General features: G+C 36.3%; 1 protein-coding gene across 10 annotated transcripts in view; it reads left to right on the top strand.

The window, feature by feature from the left end:
* Positions 1–23,049, top strand: part of GOLGA4 (golgin A4) — a 70,358-nt gene that overhangs the window by 29,025 nt on the left and 18,284 nt on the right. For all 10 annotated transcript variants that reach the window (XM_042806338.1, XM_042806339.1, XM_042806337.1 and 7 more), the window contains 9 exons: positions 1,449–1,636; positions 2,789–2,872; positions 3,789–3,936; positions 10,163–10,341; positions 11,409–11,540; positions 12,530–12,685; positions 13,628–17,919; positions 18,658–18,779; positions 19,809–19,939. In XM_042806338.1, the coding sequence (XP_042662272.1) occupies positions 1,449–1,636; positions 2,789–2,872; positions 3,789–3,936; positions 10,163–10,341; positions 11,409–11,540; positions 12,530–12,685; positions 13,628–17,919; positions 18,658–18,779; positions 19,809–19,939 (5,432 nt within the window). The remainder of the gene's footprint in view (positions 1–1,448; positions 1,637–2,788; positions 2,873–3,788; positions 3,937–10,162; positions 10,342–11,408; positions 11,541–12,529; positions 12,686–13,627; positions 17,920–18,657; positions 18,780–19,808; positions 19,940–23,049) is intronic.

Raw genomic sequence — 23,049 nt, 5'->3', positions numbered from 1 at the left:
CCAGCAACCAGCGTGTTATCAGCATGAAATGCAACCCTGGGAACAATCCCTGTAAACTAAGTAAACAACAGGAAGTAACTATAAATCCCAAATGTAAAGAAAAACAGAAACTCCTCAGACATGCCCGGATCCTGGCCAGATCCGGCCACGCCTGAGTGAAGCATGTCAATCTACCAGCTATCTCCCGTGCATTTTGTATAGATTTGTTTGTTAAACTGTGTACAAGCTGGGCCCTCTCACAGCACAGACACAGACCTCCCCTACGAGCGGACGCCCTGCGTGGGACTTCCCAGCTGCTGGGAAAGGCTCTGCGACCCTTCGCTGGGACGGGGCTCCCCAGCTGATGCACGGGTCGGGGGGATGGTAAAGTAGGAGGGCAATTGGTGATGGATCTTCCTTAATCACTATAGATAGCTTTATGTATTAATGACTAGGTGCATTACCTTGCTTATTCTTTCTGCTGCTTTAAACTAAAGTCAAATAAGCCTATTTCTTTAGCTTGGTGTCTGTGTCCTTTGTGTTAACCCCGTCAATTGGCAAAACAGGGACTCCCAGTATTTTGTATATTTGATTACTGAGCAAGGGACATTATAATGCTGATATATAACGCACATGTCATTCATAGGTATCCTTCATAAAAGGTAGGGTTCAGTCTTTATTCAGCATCTGCCATGATTTTTGTATGTTAGGATGATATGAAGGGTTAGACCAGAGATTTTTCTTACCCATTATCACATCTTTTGTAGTGCTTAGGAAATAACGTAAGTATCCAGTCCCTAAGAATCAGGGTTCATGATGTTTTCTGTGCTGGAGTCTGCTTCTGGACTGTAGTGTGTAAGACTTATGGTCATGAACCGAACTTCTGAATTTGTCTGATCCTATTTTCATGACCAGTGCTCCTACAGACTCCAGAGCATCAGAGCAGAACACACGGTAAAATATTACCTACTGTGCTAGTTATACAGAGAGGAGTACAGCTCGGAAAGACACTAAACATGGCCTTTGTCATGCCAAATGTGGTATTGCCAACCTGGATATTTTAAAATTAACGTCATACCCAGTCCTGGGAAAGCAAGAATCTGTGTTCTTGGCACTTGAGAGATGTGATTTGCTTTGCTTCACATTTTTTCCTGCCTGGGAATATGCTGTTAGTAGCAGCAGGAAGCTTCCTAAATCACGATGACTTTAATTGCATAGAAAACCTTGTTGAATAATAGTTTGTTGTTGAAGCTTATATAGTAACTGGAGTTTTGTAAATTAATTTGAGGTGAAAGACTGTATTTACACTGTGTTTGTGTAGCATGTTTCTGGCAGATATAGTAGAAGTTTTTCAGACTCTGCACATCTTTCTTTAGAGACCTGAGGGTCACCCACAATGTGAATGATGAATGCAGGTCTGCGTTTTGGGAAAGATGTGCATGTGATCATGTTGGTATTTTGTCTTGTAGAGGGTAATGAAGATTCTGTTAAAACATTGGAAACTCTTAATCAGAGGGTGAAGCGCCAAGAGAACTTGCTGCAGTGTTGTAAGGAGATGATTCGGTCACATAAGGAGCGCTGTGCCCAGTTAACCAATGAGAAAGAGGCACTTCAGGAACAGTTAGAAGAGAGGCTTCAGGAACTGGAGAAAATGAAGGTATGGAAAATGCTTTAACTTTATGGGTAGTTACTAAGACACAGTAAAAACTCCAGTATTTCCAAAATTTATTAATAGGACAGACCATTAAACAAACTGTTCACATACTTTTTTTTGGAATTAAAGGTGCAAAACCCACCTGGATTGAGCACATTCAGCAATTACTCAAAAAGCTGTGCAAAAGGGTATGAAACCTTACATTATGAATAACCATCAAAATGATATTGAAAATAAAGTAGCTGTGGGATGTTAGGGTGAGGAAAAGACTGTCCTAGCACAAGACAGGAGGTAAATTCAGAAAAGTGGAGCAGAGCTAAATCTTTAAGACATAGTGGCAGAGGCATCAGTTATGTAAATGAACAGAAAATACGGAAAGGTGGAGAGCACGATACAGTGACGATAATTTAGCTTTGGGACTGCACTTATATTAATATTTTGCTCAGTTTTCCTTTTAAGGCCAGTACTGCCGAGTGTGGAGTAAAAGTAAGGTGGCTAATAGTAACAGAAACATGAAAATGGGATAAGTATAGCTGTACTCAATTTTAGTTCTGGAGATCAGGTTCTCTTGTCTGTCTTGGTCTCTGAGTGCTAGCTCAGAGCACAGTTTGAAAGTGCTCTGAAATTCTCGAATATTTTAAGGACCTTTTCCAGAACAAGGCCAGTAATGAGCAATTACGTTGCATTGCTGAGATTCTCTTGTAAGCAAGATACAGGTAATAGAGCAGTTGTTTTAGGCATGTTTCTTGCCCATCTTACTGTAGCAGGTCTGACATCCATGGGAGGCTGTAACAAAGCCCGTACGGGCCACCAAGAGACTCTGTAGTTCCCCTCCACCAACTGATTCGTCAACTAGAGAGCCAAGGAGTGATTAGCAAGACTCACTCACCCTTTAATAGCCCCCTCCCCTGACACCAAAAAACTCCACCACTCATTCAACCCAGGACACTGAATTATTATGGAAGCCATGAGGCAGCCTAGCACTGGCAAATTTAGAAGTAATTTAAAGCTGCCTACTTCAGTTTCCCTGGATTCTGTTCCGTGCTCTTCCTGCAAGGCATAGTGCAGGGTAAGAGCTAACCTAAGCTGTTTGTCAGGAAAAGGTTTTCTTACAGATGGCAGTGCTTTAATCTTGTGGTTGGGGTCTTTTTTTAGGACCTTCACATGGCTGAGAAGACTAAACTGATTACACAGCTGCGTGATGCAAAGAATTTGATTGAGCAGCTAGAACAAGACAAGGTAAACAAAAAATTTTCTTCAAACTCTGTATAGTTTTTGAAGATGATTGTTTACAACTTAAAATGTCTGGCTTCTTGGTATTAGAAGCTGTTCTAAGTCATCTGATGTGGTTTAGTTAATGTTTTAATGAGTAAATACTTTAAGCTACCTGAGAATTTTATTGTATAGATACTTTAGGGTAATTGTCTGTTGGGTTATACTTAATACTGCAAGATTATGTTATTTAGGATGGAGCAATTATGCTGAATACACTCCTCAATGCCAGCTTTAAAAAAAAAAAAAAAAAAAAAAAAACAAACAAAAAACCCAAACAAAAAAACCACCACAACAAAACAAAAAATCAAACCCACACCAAACAAAAAAACCCCTAAACACTAATGAGGATGCGATACAATGTAAATGAATTTATAAATGACCGATGAAGGAACAGTAACTAGTTTCTTAGGTACATGAAGAGTTACTCAGTTTTTTGTTCTTGAAAGTTTTTTTTTATCACAGGCTTGGTACTTGGAGTAACTTCTGGTGGTGTAATAAGTGTCATGACCAACACTGGTTATATGTGCCCAGGGAGAAGCACACACACTACAGTGCTTTTAGTTTTGGTTTGTTTACAGAATACATATTCCAAAGAAAAGTATCTGTACCAGAAGGAGGAAGTTTTCTGATGGTCCTTAGTTGCTGGATGAGGTCTTTTCACCACTAGATAAATTTTGGCTACTCTTCAAAATAATCCCTATTATTATCTTCTTTTTGTTAGCATTTGCTGTTTTCTGCCATAGAATACCACCATGATCTTTAGTCTTGTAGTAATAGACTAAAGATTATTCCTGACGAGGACTGTGTCCTGGCTTGAAATTGTTTCAGCTATATGTTTTATTTATTTATTAGCTTTTTATCACAAGGACCTTTTCCATAGGGCATGGTAATTGCAGAGACAAAGCGACAAATGCATGAAACATTGGAAATGAAGGAGGAGGAGATAGCCCAACTGCGTGCTCGGATCAAACAAATAACTACAAAAGGCGAGGAATTAAAGGAACAGAAAGAAAAATCTGAAAGAGCTGGTAAGAAACTCTAGAGATTAATAGCTTTCACATTTAAACTTGAGGAAGCTTCAGTGTGGTCTTTTTGCACTCTTTCATCAGTTGTTTGGAATGGATATTAAGAGATGCTCTTTTTCCTAACGTTCTACATCTCACCCCTGCTAGTGTTGTTACTAACTTCAGGGCAGTAGAGTTTAGGGATGTTTTCAACTGTCTTGTCTCTGTTACCAATTCAACTGGCGTTAGGAAGGAAACTGCTGAAAGGCAGCTGTATTTCCCTGTTGGTAGGAGAAAAGATTGATAGTTTTGTGCTGGTATAACTTCAGGAGGGAAATTTGCACCTATGTATAAATTATGATTATAATATCATGAGTATTTTACATAGAAAACTTATCAGTGATTATAAAAGAGCCTGGGAAGAAGTAAAAACAAGAGGATGTGTTACAACCATAATAAGTATTTTCTTTCAGTAATCATAGCGGAAGCATTTCTGGTTTCTTTTTAGTGAAACAGCAGTGATGATTCCTTTCGCTTCAGGCTTGGAACCTAGCAGTTATGTCACTATTACACGCTGTAGTTTGCTTTTGATGGAAATTAGGTAACATTATGTGTGCTTGCATTTCTCCTTTGCTTGAAACTAACTTAGAAGGTCAATCCACCCTACCTTTGTTTGTTAAACAGTGAAATTGTTTTGCATTATATCTTTTAAAATTCTTTTAGAAGAATTTAACTTGCTCTCATAGACATTTTAAGGAGTTCATTCTTTTGGCAGAAGCTCAGATGTGGTTAGTTTGCGTAAAACATTATGCATATGTTCTTTCTTTAAAAAGGAATAAGAAGTTCAAACTATACATTTCATAGGGGTTTATTTTAAACCTATGTAGATTTAGATCAGAACTTTCAATTTTAAAGATTACTGTGTGTAGATCATTCTGCTGTAATACAGAAAAGCAACTTGAATATCCATGTTGTGAAAGCAACAAATTTTAATTAGGTGCCCTCCTCTCCTACTCTTTCAGGTTGCCTATGTCTTTCTAGCTCTGGAAATTCATGGTTCAGAAGTCAGTCAGTTCTGCTAAAGTTGGATTTTGTTCACTTCTTGGAGAGTAGGAAGCTTTTTTTCACGATAAAAAAAGCTGAAGAATATTTTAATACTTCTATAGATATGAAGCTATTGCCACAGCTGTTTGAAACACAGCATTTTTTGAAGCAGTAGCAACGTCTTAATTATGAACTAATATCTACACGCTCCAGTTAATACAGTAGTTTCCTCAGATTTGTGTAGCCAGAAGCTGAAAATGGGCTAGAGATGCTCTGGATACCTGGAAAAATTAACTATTGTAGTGAGAAGTGATTTCATTTATGAATAATGTGTTGTGCACATTGCAGTTTTCTAGGAGGAGATTTGTGTGTTAAGTATTTTCTCTTTTAAGTAAAACTGTAAAGTACTTTTGGTGAATTTTATGGTGCATAAGCATCCACTTTACCTTTGAGTGCATTTATTTTTGTATTCTTTTAAGCATGCATATATGAATATTGGAACCATTGGAAAACTAGTTAACACTACTTTTAAGATACTGTAAGGTGACCTTTATTAGGTTTTCCTATTACTTCCTTGGCTTAATGAATTCCAAAAATGCTGTGACTTACAATGGAAGTGTAGTTCAATACAGTTGAATTGAATTGTTCAGGCATTTGAGAAAACCACCATCAGTATTGGGACAGCCTAAAATTACTTCTAGGTCACAACCTTTGAGTTGTACCAGTTTTAAGAATTTGGCAGTTTCATGTATTTGAGGTCAATATATTTAACATTCTGTTTCTTGGATAGTTAATGTGAGATGATTTTAAATTCTAGATTTCTCTTTTTCTATGTCATTAGTGAAGAATTGACTTAATGGAATATTGTATTTGTAGAAATGATAATTTAATTTATGTTATGGCAAAATAAAGATAAACATAATACATTTACACTTGGAATTCACTTTCATACTGCTGTATTGTAGGCTGAAAAGTGGTATGTTTTTCCACTTCATGTTTTTAACTTGTCTGGAGTTATGTGTCTGGCTTTTTTTTTTTTTTTTTTTTTTTTTTTTTTTTTTATAAATCAGTGACTTTAAATGAAATGCTCCAGTGTTTGATTTAATGTTAATGCATTTTTGCATACTGAAATAGTGAAAATATATGTACGCTTATTTTGTGTGTGTTTTGTAAACTGTAACTGGGTCTCCCCAGTTGAAGTTCATTTTTTTTTGTAGTTAGAGGTACATTATGTTGAAATCTCACAGAGCATCTTATTTTTGTGCATCCACACATGCCAATAAGTGAATCATGGTGCCTTTCCCAAGCCTTGTATGAACAGGACTGGGGTAAGGGCTCTTTTTTCTTACATCACACATTGGGTGCTTGAACTGGGCTCTAAAAAGTAAATTCTGTGCTTCTCAGGCGCTTTTACTTGTAGTAACTGCAACTCATTTTTTTTTTAAATGCTTTGAAATGTACAGAGATTATTTACATTTTACTTAAGCAAAGCTCTTTATAGCATTTCTAATTTACTGGTAAACTGAAGTTTGTTTCTCCTGAAACTACTTGGCATAAGTCCTTTCTGACTTCTCAGGATGCAGATTATTGACTTTTTTATATTCTGTACAGTAAACAAAAAAAAGTCTTTAGAAAGCAAATTCATTTTGCTTTACTTTGCCATTCTTTGTAGGTGATGTTTCTTTTGCAAGCTTAATTAACGTATAAATTGCAGCTTCCTACAGAGAAACAAAAAGCTTGGACTGTGCATTTGAAATACTGCCTAGGTGCACGAATCAACTATAGGAAATTAATTCAACCTTGGTTTCTCAAACTCTTCACAAGATGCCTGCTCTCAGCCTTTAGTAAGAACACATTTGCAATCCTGTTCTGTGCTTTTTTCACGGTTTTGAGCAGTAGATGGCACTATGGTTGAAGGCAACACCTCTGCAGCACGGGGAGAGTAAGCAAGAAGTAGGGACTGGTGTTACACTGGGGAGGAGGGACAAGGGGAAGGGAACTGAGACTGGTACTTTGGAGTAGGGTATGTAAAGCAATCAACTCTCTCGCACACGTTTTGTAAAAATCGGTTTTGCAACCTTGCACTTCTTAAACTCTGCTCAGGCTCTTTTTGTGTTACACATATACTGCACAGGAAGGTTTCCTGTTTGTCTGGCTTGTTCACAGGAAGGGGATTTTGCAAGACTCACCTGACGCTCTGTTGGTGTGCTTACTGTTTCTGATTTGCCACTGTGCCTTTGTGAGACTTTGCTTAACTAGTACCTTGGTTAAAAGACTTTTTCCCTCACCAGTAACTGTGCTGGTTGGGGAAGAACACAGACAGTGCCTTTACTTTTTACATTCAGAATAGACGTATTCGGATAAAAACAGGGACTTTTATTCCAGGCTTTTATCAGCAGTAGCATTAAAATCTCCCATAGATTAATAATAATAATAATATAGACCATGTTCTGTCTACTTGATGATAGTCTAACCCTCTGCTGATTTAAAACTTGGTTGTGTCATGCTACACTGGATTTCACTAATTTGAATAAAAATGTTCTGTTTTGCTTAAGTGCTGTAAGTGCCTGAGATGCATATAATTTAACTTTTAGAGAGCTAAGTGTGTTTCTGTGAAGTGTTGCTTCTTTGTGCTTTCATACCTTCTTGGCGTTTTACCCATCAGCTTTTGTATTAGCATCCTGCTTGCAATTACAGTGATGGAGCTGTTGTACTGCATGTTGCTCAGCTCTTACACATCAGTAGTCAATCCTAGTGTGAATCTGGATCGTTTCTGTGGCAGGTCTGTGGGCTACAGCAAAAGCATTCGCCTTCCTTTTGCAGAAGATACAGGTTTCTCAGATGAAAATAATGTATATGTTGCTTACATCAAGAATCAGAAAACATGTCTGGAAAAGTGAAATAACTTAATTTTTTACTTGCAGGCTTTATTTTGAGGCTATATTTTGTAACTGTAGGGAAGTGGTTGTGTTTTGTTTTGTTTTGTTTTTTTTTTTTTTATTATTTTTATTTTTATTTTTTTATTTGTTTGGGTTTTTTTGTGGGGTTGTTTTTGTTTTTTTGTTTTTTTTTTTTTTGGTTCTGTAATACTGAAGAACTTGGCCAATTTTGCTGGCTGTATGTGCTTTTGTCAGGGCTGAGAGGAGCATCAGGGAAGTTGCCATTCTCCAAAAACACTTGTGCAGGCTGTGATCATAACCGAGTTGTGCCCAGGGCAGCAGGGGGGGAGGACTTGAGTCCTGCGGCTCCCTGGTGGTAAATACCTTGGTGGGGACTGTCAAGAACTGTGCTTGGAAAATAAGCTATAAGCCTCGTGCATGCTTGCATTATGTTTTAGACTGTTCTGCTGTTTGAAATAATGACTAGTGCTCCTAACTTTTTTGTAATGAGTTTTAGTATTTATTATTTAAGTGGAACTGGGAGTGAAAAAGTGAATACAATGATGTGCTTTGGTATTGCCAGGGTCAATAACAACTCTGTCTTGCCCTAAAACATGATCATTGCTGTGAGTAGTCAGAGAAAGGCTTCTTCAGTAAATAGAAGAAAATTCTGGAAAAGGTCAGAATTTGGGTGAATGCAATCTAATGGAGTTAAGTTAATTGGAAACGTATTTGCAGTATTGTCTCAAAAGTATAGATTGTGGTTAAAGGCTTCAGTTTTGAATATTATCAGAGGATGTGGAATGGAAATTATTATTCACTTCTCAAACTCATGCCTGGATGTCATTAAAGATAGTTTCAAAAAACTAAAGATTACAAGAATTGCTGTGTATGCCTACCAAGTACTGCTGAATCCAGGAAACTAGAGATGTATGTGTCTATTATGATTTTCTTTTTGGGATAGAATTAAGTGGCAGAAAGTGTAGCATACTAAATAACACTTTGAAAATGATTTTGTTTGCTCCCAAACTAGTATCCAAGTAGTCCAGGTTATAGTAGAATAATATACTTCTGGGGGTTTTGTTCTCTGATAAATTACAGTCTTGATATTGGCACTGTGATTTTGAATTTTACAGAGGTGTTTTGCCAAAGTTCTTTTATGCAAAAAATTAACTATATAATAGACTGGATTTTCCTTCGATAAGCATCAGAGGTTTTCCACATTAATGATCTATTCCAGAAAAGATATTTCCCTAACACTGATCAAATTCTAGTCTTGTGTAATTCCACACACGTTCTGCCATCAGTTTAACTGAGGAGCTCAGATACTGTTATTGAATAATAATAATAGTGATAATAACAGTAATAATAATAATAACAAACCAGTTCACAACACAGGAATCTATTTGCTTTCTTTTTATATCTAAATGATCATCTATGAAATGAATGAAGTATGTTGGAATACTTCTCCTTAGCATGGGAAGAAGCTGTGGAATTATTGCTTCCGATTTGTAAATTAAAATGTGTTTCAGCAGACTTGTCCATCTTATGCAAATGTAAATAAAATTCATCACTGCAGCTTGGGTGTTCTTCTGAAACATTTTATAGATATTTGAGTTTTCTGGGAAAAAATCTTAATATTTTTTTCTTACATTTTATTTATGAAGTTTAGAAGCACAGGACAGTCTTCATAACAGACAAACATTCTTCCAGTGTCTCTGAATTGCATTTGGTAGCAGTTTATATTAAAAGTAAGTAGTGAAATTACTGAAAGCCCTCTGTATGGACTCCACCAAACCCACAGTTCAGAGAGAAGGTTATGAAGGTTGTACAGTTTGAAATGAATAACTCCTAGGTAATTAAAGTGCCTGATATTATACTTCAGTGTTCTGTTCAGGAAGAACTACATGATTCAGTAAAAAATGACTTGCATAGCAGTCATTCCTGGCTTATGCTTCCGTCTGCTTGTTTTAGTGGAAGACCAACTTGTGACTTGATTTTTCCTTCATGCAGCTTTTTTTCTCTTCTTCAGAGTTACTCAGCACATATAGTCAGAAGTGAATCCATAGTTTATTTATACAGTTTATGTATTTTATAGTGATTTTAAGGGAAGAAATAGAAGCTGCAGAATGCATTGAAAGATATTCGCTGCTATATGTCAGTTCTCTTTCCTTTCTAGATAATAAACCCACGTGAATTCTTGATGGATTCTTAACTTCATTCTTCTGTTACTTGTGTAATTTACAAGAGAATTTAACTGAGAACTCTGTTGTTCTATTAAGGGACATTGATATTTCTCGACTATCATATACTTTTTTTCTTTGCAGCTTTTGAAGAGCTTGAGAGGGCTCTGAGTCTTGCCCAAAAGACAGAGGAGGCCCGGAAAAATTTGCAGGTGGAAATGGATGAAAAAATCAAAGCAGTAGAAAAGGCAAGTGAGGAAGAGAGGGTAAATCTTCAACGGGAGTTAACCAGAGTGAAACAAGAGGTGGTTCAGATTATGAAGGTAAAAGCTGAAATTCACCTTGTGTTATTGGCTTTTAATCTAATGATTCAATTACAATTAAAATGTAGTTGTAAAATACATTAGTATATCAGAACATTGTTGTAAAATTTTTGCATTGAATAAGTTCTATAAAAATTAATTTCTGGGATTAAAGATTTACTTAGAATAGAAAACTCCTCATACAGATATTTTTTTTTCTCTAACAGTTTAAAATCAGTATGTTAGAGGCATGTAAAAATGAACAGTATTACTCTGTTTCACAGTATTTAATAAAATTATTTATAGGAAGTACACTTGAGACTTAAAAAGGGAGTCAAGAAGAAGAGATTAATGGCAGTCAGCCTACACATCTCCACCAAGATTTTGGGTTTTAATACTAAGTACTTTTAATGATTATCCTAGCCCAGTATGTGTAAACGTTTAAGAACTTGTTGCCAAACTGTTTGCTAGTTAAGAATTGCTAAAATTTGCTTCGTCTGGTGTATTCAGGTAGGCATTGCAGGAGTACTGCATGTGCCTTGCAATGCTGTAAATTTGAACACCTTTAAATTGCAATTCTTGTGTTGACATTTATGTTGTTAATTTTTCTAAGAGGATACACTGATGCTTCAGAGGGGTGACTGACTTGCATTATGTTATTCTTAAATAAAGCATGTATATAGATTGTAGATAGTTGTCTACATAGTATCACCACTTTCTGGCTCATGAAATAGCAGGAATACAGGGACAGCTACAGACAGAAGTTCCCTTTCCGATTTATTACCACATTTGAACTGAAACTGAGAACACTGAGCTCACCTTGGTAGAAGAGTCTTTAGAAAATGTGGTGTTTCTTTTTGTAAAACTGTGAAAGACTTGAGAAGGAAGATGGATAACTTCAAACTTGAAAATTAAAACTGTCAGGGCATAATATTAAGCTCTCCAAGTAACTGTTACTTATTCAAAGAGAGCAAAGAGATGGTTCTGGTTTCCTCTCTGTGTTGTACTGCTTTTCTTATTAAGAAATAATACAAAGTGTTTTGTTAGCTAATATTTTGAAATTATATTTTTCCGACTTTGATTCACAGAAGTCTTCAGAGGAGCGTGTTGCTGAACTAGAAAAATTCCATAAAAAAGAAATGGCTACCAAAGATCAGGAGCTAAATGACAGATTACACGCCCAAGAGAAGGCATTCCAGGAGAAGATGAAGGCAGTTATTGTAAGTGTTCCTAAAATGTGTAGAAAGACATTTCTCTAAGTGTGAGGTGGGACTAGAAGTATTAATCTGACAGTATTCTGCAGTGAAGTCCTTCTGTGCTCACATGCAACATGAAAGACTTCAGCAACATGAAAGGAAAGCAGCTGCAGTGATCCAGATTGAATGCTGATAATTAATCACTAACACTGCTCACTAACATCTGTATTTTGCGGGAAAGACTTTTTTTTTTTTTTTTAATTCCTTTTGTTAGACTCTGGTGTGGTTTTGGTTTTTTTTTATTTCTTCCTCTGGATCACTGGCGCTTAGCCACAGCAACTAGAGTAAAAGAGGTACAAAGAATGAGACTGTTACTTGGAAAGTGTCGGTATCATTATGTCTGGTTGTGTTGTGTTATGTGAGCAGGGTTCATTATTCATAGTGTTTGACCTCAGAAAATAATTTTCTTCTAGGTCAGGCTGGGAGAAATCATTGGGATTCCTTGTTCTTTTTCATAAACTGTAATCCACTTCATCATATAATTTTACCTAACAAATAGTAGATTCACTTTTGTGCTCCTCTGTGATGGTTGGTGACCAAGACTGAGGGACTTCGAGAGTCCCTTCCTGAATATATTTCTTCTGCCTGTTTTTCAGGTTATTTTTTAATTATAAGGAATAGAAGTTTAAAAATACTTTAGCAGTGGAGTCAAGTGAAAACAGACCTTTCTTCATCTAAAGTGTTACTCTCAATTGTGCAAAGCAAACCAAAATGAAAGGCTGGATTGCATTATGTTTTTCATAAAAAGACAAAAAGTTCCCAGGAAGATAAAATAGAAGTGATTTATAACAATTCCGTTTTCACGGATGAAATACAAATTCTGTGTGTGTGGCGATAATACAGGTGATTAGTGTATGACTCCTATTAACTTGTTTGTAAATGTTCTATTATACTGGTTTTGATGGTGTGATGGCTATATTTATAGTTTATTGTTTTAATCATTTTTGATACAGGAAAGAAAACAGAGTGAGTGTTTAAAAACCCTTCAAGAACAAGAGCAGCAAGAATCCCTGGCCTTAGAAGAATTAGAGCTGCAGAAGAAAGCAATACAGTCAGAGTGTGACAAGAAAGTTCAGAAGATGCATCAAAAAGTAGAGACTTTTAGAACTGTGAGTAAAGATTCCGAAAGGGTAAACGTTTAGAAGAATTCCTTTCGGTATATATTGAACCGTTTTATTCATCTAGTTTACAGATACTGTGGATTTGTTGTGGTTGGATTGTTCTAATCTGACAGTGCTTCTTGTGGTGACAGAAATTTAATGTATTGCCATTGTATGCAGCAGCACCTAGTTTTTTTACAAGATTAGATGGCAAAATATAGAAATATATTCACTTCATATCATAGCGTGGGATATGCATTTGTGTCCACCTACATGATTTTTATGCATGATGTACAGGAGAGTTAAACTTTAAACTTTTTAACTGCTGGGTACTGCTAGCATACAAACACAAGGCTACTTGAGTAAGTAAAAAATTTGCTTAAAATTTTGAAGTGTCTTTAGCCATTACATAAAGCAAAGATTGTATTATCTGGTAATGCAAGTTTGTACATTATTCCACCACTTCCAAATCTTAGTTTGAACGTTTTGCCTATAAAAGCATTTTACCTTTACAGCAACATTTCCTTGAGAGGTGAAATTAAGATAAATCAATACGTGTGTGCAAGGCCCTGTAATACTCATGTAGACTCCCGGTATTTTTCATCCTATGTGTTAATACTTTAGCTTAATAAGAAAAAGTGAACATACCACTCATAAATATCACGTGAATTATTTTATTTGAATTAGTTAAATTCTTTCTAAGTTTTTATGTTACCTATTTTCACTGCAGTGAAATGAAAAGCTTTTATTAAATACCTAGCTCACCATGATGGAAATAAAGTTGAGAACAAACTAGATGAATGAAAAGCTTATATAAAAAATTGATACTCTCTAAAAATAATGGAATAAGTGTCTTTGTGGTTATGTGAACCTGGTCAGATTTTTAAAAAATTTAATCAACTTGTTACCTTTTGAATATTTATATTCTTTTAACACTGTATTTCCTAACAGAGGATTCTTGAGCTGGAAAGCTCTCTTGCAAAGTATTCGCAATATGACAGAAAGCAATCAGAGGAATTAAGTACTCTGATGGAGTCTGAAAAAAAGAAGCACAGTAAGGAAATCAATGATATAGTTGAAAAACACAAGAAAGAATTGGAGAACATGAAGGAGCAGCAGGAAAAGCTTTGGACAGAAAAACTTCAAATTTTAAAGCAACAACAAGTAACCAAAATAGAAGAAATGAGACAGAAACAAGAACAAGAGATAGATCAAATTTTGAAAGAGAAAGAAACAGTTTTCCGTGCACACATAGAAGAGATGAATGAAAAAACATTAGAAAAACTTGATGTAAAACAAACAGAATTAGAAGCACTGTCTTCTGAGCTATCAGAAGCACTAAAAATACGTAATGATTTAGAACAAGAGCTCTCAGAATTGAATAGTAAAGCGTGTGAAGCAAAGAAAGAACTGGAAGGAAAGTTGGAAGAAGAGAGGAGACGGCATAAAGAAGAGATTGAAATTATGTTGAAAGAGCACGAAATATCTATTCAAGGGGTTGAGAAGGTACTCAAAGAGGAACTCAACCAACTCAAGCAGTTGCTGGAGGAGAAGGACAGACATCTGGAGGAACTAAAAGCACATGAACCGAAACTAAAGGAATCTGTAGAAAGATCTGAAGCTGAACTTGTCCAAATGTCTGCAAAGCTGGAGGAGCTTTCGCAGTCTCATCAGAGTACATCGAACGAGCAGGCAAAGGTTTATGAAGAGGAATTGGCAAAGCTGCAGCAAAAGCATGCAGATCTTGAAGGTGAAAAATTGCAACTTAGCGAGCAGCTAGAAAGAACTGAATCCCAGCTGAATGATGTCAGGAATGAGTTAGAGGCATACATCTCTCAGGTACGTGACTTGAAGCAGCATTTGCAAGAACAAAGGAATGAAAATACACAAAAAGAAACCTCTCTAACACAACAGTATGAATGTCAACTGAAGGATCTACAAAGAGAGGCTGATGAGACAAAGAGAAGTCTAAGCGAGAAGGAAAATGAAATTGAACACATGAAGTTACAGAACAAGCAAGTGGAAGAGCTTAAACAGAAACTGTTAGCCACAGAGGAGAGAATTAGTGCTTTACAAGGAGAATATGAAAGTAAACTGAAACATCAGGATAACAAAATGGAGAAAATCAGACAGAAATCAAAAGATATGCAGGAAACTTTTAAAAAGAAACTTGCTGAGCAGGAAGCTAAACTAAAAAAAGAGCTTGAAAACAAGCAGTTGGAGTTCAGTCAGAAAGAGAGTGAATTCAATGCTAAAATGTTGGAAATGGCACATGCCAGCTCAGCCGGAATCAATGATGCTGTGTCAAAACTGGAATCTAATCAGAAAGAGCAACTAGCGAGTCTTGCTGAGGCTCATAGGAGGGAGTTGGAAGAAATTACCCAGAGTTGGGAAAAGAAACTCAATCAGCAGGTTGAAGAGCTCCAGGAAAAACATGAAATGGAACTGCAGGAGAAAGAATATGAAGTTGGAGACCTGAAACAGAAACTTGCCACTTTCAGTGCTGAGAAGGAGCGCTCTAGAACAGAAATATCCCACCTGAAGGAAGAACAGGTGAAAAGGGAGGAGTCCCTGAAGGAATTGCAAGAACAACTAAGGCAATCAGTGGCTAAGGTGAATGCTTTGTCAGATAGGGAAAGTGACTTGAAAACACAGTTGAAGAAATTGGAAAGTGATCTTAATCATTCCCTGAAAGAGCAGTCACGACTTCAGGAACAGCTCAGTGAACAGAAAGCAGTTGAAGAAAAGGACAAAGCCAAAATTACTGAGCTGGCTGACACAATGACAACACTTGAAGAGAAACTCCAAAATATGCAGTCTTCTCAGTATAAAGATCATGAAAATTATGAGAAAAAAATAGAGGCAATTCAGCTAAAAGAAACTGAGTTTAAAAGGCAGTCAAGAGAACTTGCAGCCCAGTTAGATGCTTATTGGAAGAATGCTGAAGCTCTATTGCAAACAAAAAGCAATGAATTAATTGAAAGATGTAATGAAAAAATAGGCATAGTAAAACACAAAATTGCAGATTGTGAGCGCCAAACTGCAAAAGTTAAAGAAGCGGTATTAATTAAAATGAGTAAGATTCCTGAACTAGAAACTCAACTGAGAGAAGTAACAGAGCATCATTCTGCTGCGAGTACTTCTTTGCAAAAGTCAATGCAACAGCTGCAAGAGAAGGACAATTTAATTATGTCCATGAGAGCTGACATTGAAGGACTTGTAACAGAAAAGGAACAATTGCAAAAAGAGGGAGGGCATCAGCAGCAAGCAGCATCAGAAAAAGAAACTTGCATAACACAGCTGAGGAAAGAGTTATCTGAAAATATAAATGCTGTCACTTCAATGAGGGAGGAACTCCAGGAAAAAGAATCTGAGATCTCTGGTCTCAACAAAACGATTAGTGACCTTAATGTTAGACTTGAAAGCATGGTAAGTTTAACGGAGAAGGAAGCAGCCATGTCTCTGTTAAGCAAGCAGCATCAAGAGGATCGGTTGCAGTTGTTAAACCGGGTACAGGAGTTATCGTCCAGAGTTGAGACGCTGAGTCAAGAAAAAGCATCAGCTCTTGAGCAGGTAGATCATTGCACAGCCAAGCTGTCAGAGTGGAAGCTGAAAGCACAAACCAGGTTTACACAAAATCATGATGCTATTAAAGATTTGCAGAGCAAACTTGAATTAAGCAATACTGAAGCCAATAGAAAAGATGAAGAGCTAAATAAACTGAAGGAGCAGCTGGCTAAACAAAGCAAGAACCTCAATAGTTTAAAAAGTGAATTGGAACAAAAGCAAAACAAGAGGGAAAAGCAAGAAAGTGAGTTAACTGCAAAGTTAAAAAAACAAGCAGCAAGAATTGCTGAACTAGAAGAACACATTGCTCAGAAAACTTCAGAACATGATTCCTTGATGGAGGAACTTAAAAAGTATAATGAACAAAAAGACATGGAGCGAAAAGAGATAGCTTGGCAACTCCAGCAGGCAGAAAAGGTGGCTTTTGAAAAGGACAATAGGTTTAAGGAGGCTGAAGAAAAAGTGCTTAATCTTGAGAAGCAGATAGGTTCACTGAAAGCTGAATTTGAAGCAAAGGAGAGGGAATTTGATCAAATGAAGTCACGGTTACTTAAAAGCAAAGAGGAAGAACTGAAAGAATTAGAAGAGAGACTGAATGCAGAGAACAGCACTAAGCTGGCAGATCTGAAAAAGAAGGCAGAGCAAAAAATTGGTTCTATTAAAAAGCAATTGATGTCTCAGATGGAAGAAAAGGAACAGCAATTTAAGCAAGATAGAGAAAATCAGTTAAGAAACTTGGAACAAAAAGTGCAGGAGAGAGAGGCCAAAATTGAGTCCTTAGAAGAAAAAATTAAGTCAACAAGAGATTCCACAGATTTAGAGAAAGAAATGCTGCAAAAAGTAGAGTGTGTAAAAGCTGCTGTAGAACAAGAAAAAAAAAACATGCTTGAGAGTGTCCAACAGGCATATGAAGAGAAAATGCACTTGTTACATAAGGGATTAACAGAAAAAGATGAATTGTTGCAGAAGTATGAAAAAGAGCAACAAAAGAGTAATGACTCTCATCTAGAACTGCAAAACAAGCAGGAAGAACTCCTTAAAAAACTGGAATGTGTTGAGAAGAGCCATCAGGAGGAGCAGAGTAGGACTGAAAGCCTCAGGAAAGAACTTGTGGAGCAAACCAAAAAATACTCTTTGTTAGCAGATGAGCATGCTCGTTGTGGTGGTGAGTTAGCAAGCAGTAGGGAAGAATTAAAAGCTGAAGAACAAAAACGTCTTGATATGGAGAATGTAATTGGAGATTTCCAGAAAAAATTGCAGGAAAAGGAGGCAGTCTGTCAATCTTTAGAACAGAAGATAAAGGAATTGGAAAATAATCTAGTGAAGGAGAATGAAGTGCATAAGACTGAGATGCAAGATATGAGTTTGAGATATGAAGAAAAGCTAAAAAGTTTACAGCAACAGTTAGATGAAGGAAATGACAGTTTGAAAGCTTTTGAGGAAAATGCTGAAGAAAAGGCTAAATCTGGTTTGGAGCTGCAGGAGTTACTAGGTGATATGCAGAACCAGCAGAAGGACTTGCAGGCTAAACTGGAAGAGACTGAAAGGGAGAAACAGAAACTACGCAAAGAAGTGAATAATCTTCAGAAAGATTTACGTACTCTGCGAAAGGAACATCAGCAGGAGCTTGACATTGTTAAAAAGGAGTCCTTAGAAGAAATGGAGCAGAAAATCAGGTAAATTCTTTGTTCCTGGTCTTGTTACTGTTTCTTTGCTATGACCACTAAAACCTCAAGAATACTTTTTTTTAATTTCAGTGTGTAACAATGAAATAATGACTGATATTTTTCTGTCATTTTTCTAAGTAGACTTAGAGAAACAGCAAGAAAATTGCTACTTGAAAGTAGCACTTCATGAACAAAACACTATTTGAATCATCAGTTTAAAAAGTGATTTGTCTTTTAGCAAAGTAATACCACTTTGGTTTGCTTTAGTGATAGTCATTTTCAGCATTGCCAGAACACAAAACATAGGACTATTTTCCTCAAACAGGGAGCAAAGTTTATTAATACCTAGTACTGAGAGCTTCATGTTCAAATGATACCAAGAATTGTTCATATGTAGCGGACAAAAAAGTGGTATACTGCTCAGCACTCTAATGGTTTCTTAAGCAAGGAATTCCCTAAAAATTCCACTTTTATGAAGCACATTATTCCAGTTCTTCATCCTCCTCAGCAGAAACTCCATATCTTTTGGAAGGGTTCAATTTTGGGTTGTTTTTTAAATGAAACACCTGTGTCTTCTAGGGGAATTCAGCCGTAGAGGAACAAAAAGTTTCACTGAATCCCACAGAATTCATATAATTCTAAAGTAGTTTTGGAGAAATTCCCAGATCTCCTACCTTGCTAAACTGTTCCCACACTCTTTTCAAACATTTTATTTCCTCATTGTATTTTTTTGACATTTTTGTACAGATGTGAACAAGAAGACATTGAGCTAAAGCACAACTCCACCTTAAAGCAGTTAATGAGAGAGTTCAATACTCAGCTGGCTCAAAAAGAAAGAGAATTGGAGACAGCAGTAAAAGAGACAATCAGTAAGTGAAATAATAATGTAACTGTAATCAGTGAAATAGCCAGAAAACCAAATCTTGAGATGTTTTAGGGTAAGGGTTTTACCTGAGACTGTGGTACAGACATGTTTTATGACTGCCTGGAGAACTCGGGGAAAGAACTTCTCTTGCTCAGGAAATAACATAGAAATGTTAATTGTAGCACAATTAGGAAAATGCATATGTAGCTGTTCTTCCTTACCCTGCGGGATGGATCTTTGATTTAGCACTCTGTTTTCATCTGTCAAGGCAAGAGTTACCTGTGATAGGTACCTATCTTTTTATCATCTGTATGAAAGGGGAAAAAAAAAAAGGAGAGAAAGATTTTGGAGGTGAAAGCACATTAATAAATTTTCATTGTAATACTACTTTGGCTTCAGCAGTACAAACCTTTAACACCATTGTTGAATATATGGCACTGAAAGATGCCTCTTAGAGAAACTTAGATCCATCTGGGAATCAGAATTGCATTTTTTTGGCAGCATCTTGCAGACTTCATTCACTGTAACCACTAACAGGTACCAGCTGGATATGATGTCTGGTCACTATACCATACAGTTATAACTTGAGTACAGCAAATTTCCGCTTTACTTCTCTGGTCGTCTTTTACCACCACAGTGTAAGTTGGAGGTTGGAGAAGTGAGCAGTGAGGAATGTCTCTGCAAGTGAGGAATGTCTGAAGATTTTCAGATGTTACAATCATGTCCAATCACTTCTCTAGATAAAGTAGGTGATAGAATTAGTTGATAAATATTGGTTGTGATCTTAACTTTTAGAGAAAAGGTCCGGCATCAGGCAATAAAAATTCCTCTGGATACCAAACTGCAGACAACAAACTTCATATGTATTAGCATCAAGTGACATAATTATCACTGACAGCGTGGAAAAATTAATTTCATGACAAGTTTTCCTTATGCATTCCACAATTGTCTGTAAGCTTTTTTTAATACTGTTGTGACATAATTTAACAAAATAAATATGGATTTTTTTAATATCACCTGTCTTTTTTTGCAGGTAAAGCCCAGGAGGTAGAAACTGAACTGATAGAAAACCATCACATAGAGACAACACAGTTGCATAAGAAAATTGCTGATAAAGAAGATGATCTAAAAAGAACTGTGAAAAAATATGAAGAAATCCTTGAGGTATCTTTATGAAAAGTGAAATGACTACATACATTTTAAAATAAGCTTCCCCTTTTTTCATTGCACAACCAGACAGAAAAACTATAGTTCTTTCTAATAAGTAACTTACAGCTTGAATTATACTTGATATGTATGGTGACCTAGTTTGCAATTAAAATGTTTGTTTCTTTGTTTTATGGATATGAAAGAACATCCAAAATTAAGCCCCATCTCTGACTCAGTAGAAGTTACACAGTTAAGTCCTTGTGTCCTTCAGCAGTTTGTCTTCCAGAGTGGTATGAGGAGAGTGGATGAGTCAAATACAAGCTTTACTAGAGTTGTGGTGATGGTGGTGTGTTTCTTTTCAGGACTTCAATACAGTGTTTATAGGTCAGCCTCGCTCTCTACCTCCTTTTTCTGATGTTCTGTCCAGATTGGCAACATAGCTCTTAAAGTAAGGTTTTGTTCTATGCAGGGTGCAGTCTGTTTGCATAGGTTTTATGCTAGTAAAGCTTTCATTTTTACTTGAAAGTGAACAGTTTGTCTTCATGATATTTGCAGATAGACATAGTTTTGCTCCAGTAACATTTCAACCAGAAGTTAGAAGCCAACTCCAGTCTAAAGATACTTTACCTTCCAAGGATGCCTCCTGTTTTAGCCAAGTAAATTGTTCCAGCCCCCCCCATGTATGGCAACAAAAGATCAAATGGTTTGCAGTAGACTATACATTATATTGGGATGCAGGCTTTAATTTTGCTAATCTTAGTATTATTTGCACAAATAATTTAATAAAAAATAATGTCCCTTGAATAAAGCCAGTACTAATAAATGTAAGTGAAATTCTGTTTGTGTCTGCTCAGTTACCAGGCCAGAATGCTACATACTGAGTATGACTGACTCTTTAATACTAAAAATTTCCATCTTGTAGGCAGGTTGGTGTATTCCACTCTGATTTTTTTTAACTTCTATCAAGTTGGATGGAGATGGCAGGGTTTTAAACTTAGAGACCCCTTCTTCTGTTTCCTAATTTAGAACAATTGCATGATATAAAACAATTGAGATAATTTTTCTTGTACCATATATCTAAATTCTGCACTTCTGGATGATTTATATTTCTGTTAACTGAATGTGCAGTGTGTTGCCATTCAGGTCCTTATTGTACAAGCCCAAATAGGTGTGAGATTTTTAAGTCATGCAGATGTGATTCCTCTCTATTTTCTGATGCATTCAGTCCGTACATATATCAGAAATACATGTCCTGTACTTCATGTATGTTCTTGAAGGTTTAGGCTAATTTGACTTCTCTGCAATTGGAGGATAAGAACACTGTTATTTCTGCATGTCATTGATGGCAGTGACAGTCGCTTGGAACTGCAATAAGCTGTAGTATGGTATTTTACTTTTCAGAGTAGGTGTTTCTTTTTTTAGCTAATGGTATATATGTGGGTGTTTTGTTTCTCCTATTTTAGGGAAGGGAAAAATAAAAGTTTTGAGAATTTGTTACCTTTTTTTCCTGAAAAAGTATTGCAAGCATCTCAAAAGTTAAGAAATCGTTATATTAAATTGAGCGTATGTCATATTCATTGAGATCTCTGATAGAAATAGGAACATATGCATCAGTAAATCTATAGGTTTTCTCAGTTTAGCCCATTATTACCGGTTACTACCCCACTTATATGCCTGACTTGGCTCATGATAGGCCTGAGAAATTGCACATCAAGACATTATGAAGAGAGGTTTGTCTCTGTCATAAATGGTAAGAAGATGAAGCAGAAAGAATTCCAGTTGCTAGAATGAGTTTTGCTCATACAACTTTGTAGCTCTTTGTTGCATTTTAAACAAGGTTAATGATGCTAAAAATTAGTCTAACTTGATTTGAGTATATATCCTTAAAGACGAGCAGGAATCACTCAGTCTGTTAAACGTAATATGATTTATTTGTGAAGTGCTCCCCTGGTACTTCTTTTGCTTTATCTGGTGTTTTCTTATCTTTCATAAAAGCTCTTATCACATAAGATTTCATGAAAGTCTCCCTAATTAAAGGACTTGTAAATCAGCATAGTTTGTAATTTGAGGCCTAAGTCTTTTTTCTTCAACTAAAGTATATAATCAGGGAAAAATTGAATGTTGTGCTCCAGCTAGCTTATTTTAAGCCTATCTATGAGCTAAAAATAAAATACCTAACCTCAGGTGTGTGCTCTTTCATCTGTTATAATGACTCCCATGTGAATACAGGATAGGCCTGGTGGTTAAGATTTGGGAAATTATGACTTTAATAAAGTCTTAGTTTATAACTATAATTAAATCCAAATAGCATGTTGTTTATTTTCAGTATATGCCAGATATTGTATAGAACAATAAATTCTTACTGTAAATACAGATTCTGTAGCATGTTGGAGCCCCACGTAATCCTTAATTATTTAAAATTTTAAATTATAATCTCTGTTCACGGGTTTATAAAATCAGTGGCTCACAGGTGGATCCCTTTTACAAAGGTGTCGTTCATCATTTTGAGTTTAATTTATTTTCTCTGTTTCAGCAACCATGACTGATAAGCATGCAATTTTGATTTATTTCAGTGAACAGTAGTCTAGAAATTTTAGGATTCTATGATTCTTGATGTAAAAAAACCTCAGAATCCCTGCCAAGAAACAAAACAACACCTACCACCCACCCCAGAAGAACCCCAAGTTAGGGAAAATAGAAGCACCTGAATATGCGAGGTATTAAGCATTTTTAAATAGAGGAATATAACCATCTTAAAAAAAAAATCTTAGGAAAGGCTAATTGTCGATATGTTTTTGAGGACATAGAAAAATCATATGAATGAGTAAAAAATAGCGCTTCTTGGAGGTCATGGTGTTTGAACAAGATTTTTATTGAAGATGGATATTCCTAGAATTTCTAGGCTGTAAAACTTGCTCAGTAACTGTGACTTCACATTCACTGGCTTGGGAGGGGGCTGGGGGGTTCCTTGCTTACTTTTTGGTAGTGGGTTTTGGGCTGAGGAGCTGCACGGGAGGGTGTTTTATTCTTAAGTGGGATGCAAAGAACACATTAAAAAGTGGCTTTACAGGGAAATAATTGTTTTACTCATGGCATACCCTAAATCTATTAAGCCTGGACCAGCT

The sequence above is a fragment of the Tyto alba genome, unplaced genomic scaffold (assembly GCF_018691265.1).
Source record: "Tyto alba isolate M040663 unplaced genomic scaffold, T.alba_DEE_v4.0 Super-Scaffold_46, whole genome shotgun sequence".
Classification (NCBI taxonomy): Eukaryota; Metazoa; Chordata; class Aves; order Strigiformes; family Tytonidae; genus Tyto; species Tyto alba.
Note: the sequence above shows the minus strand (reverse complement) of the source record. Positions and strands in the feature narration are given on the sequence as shown.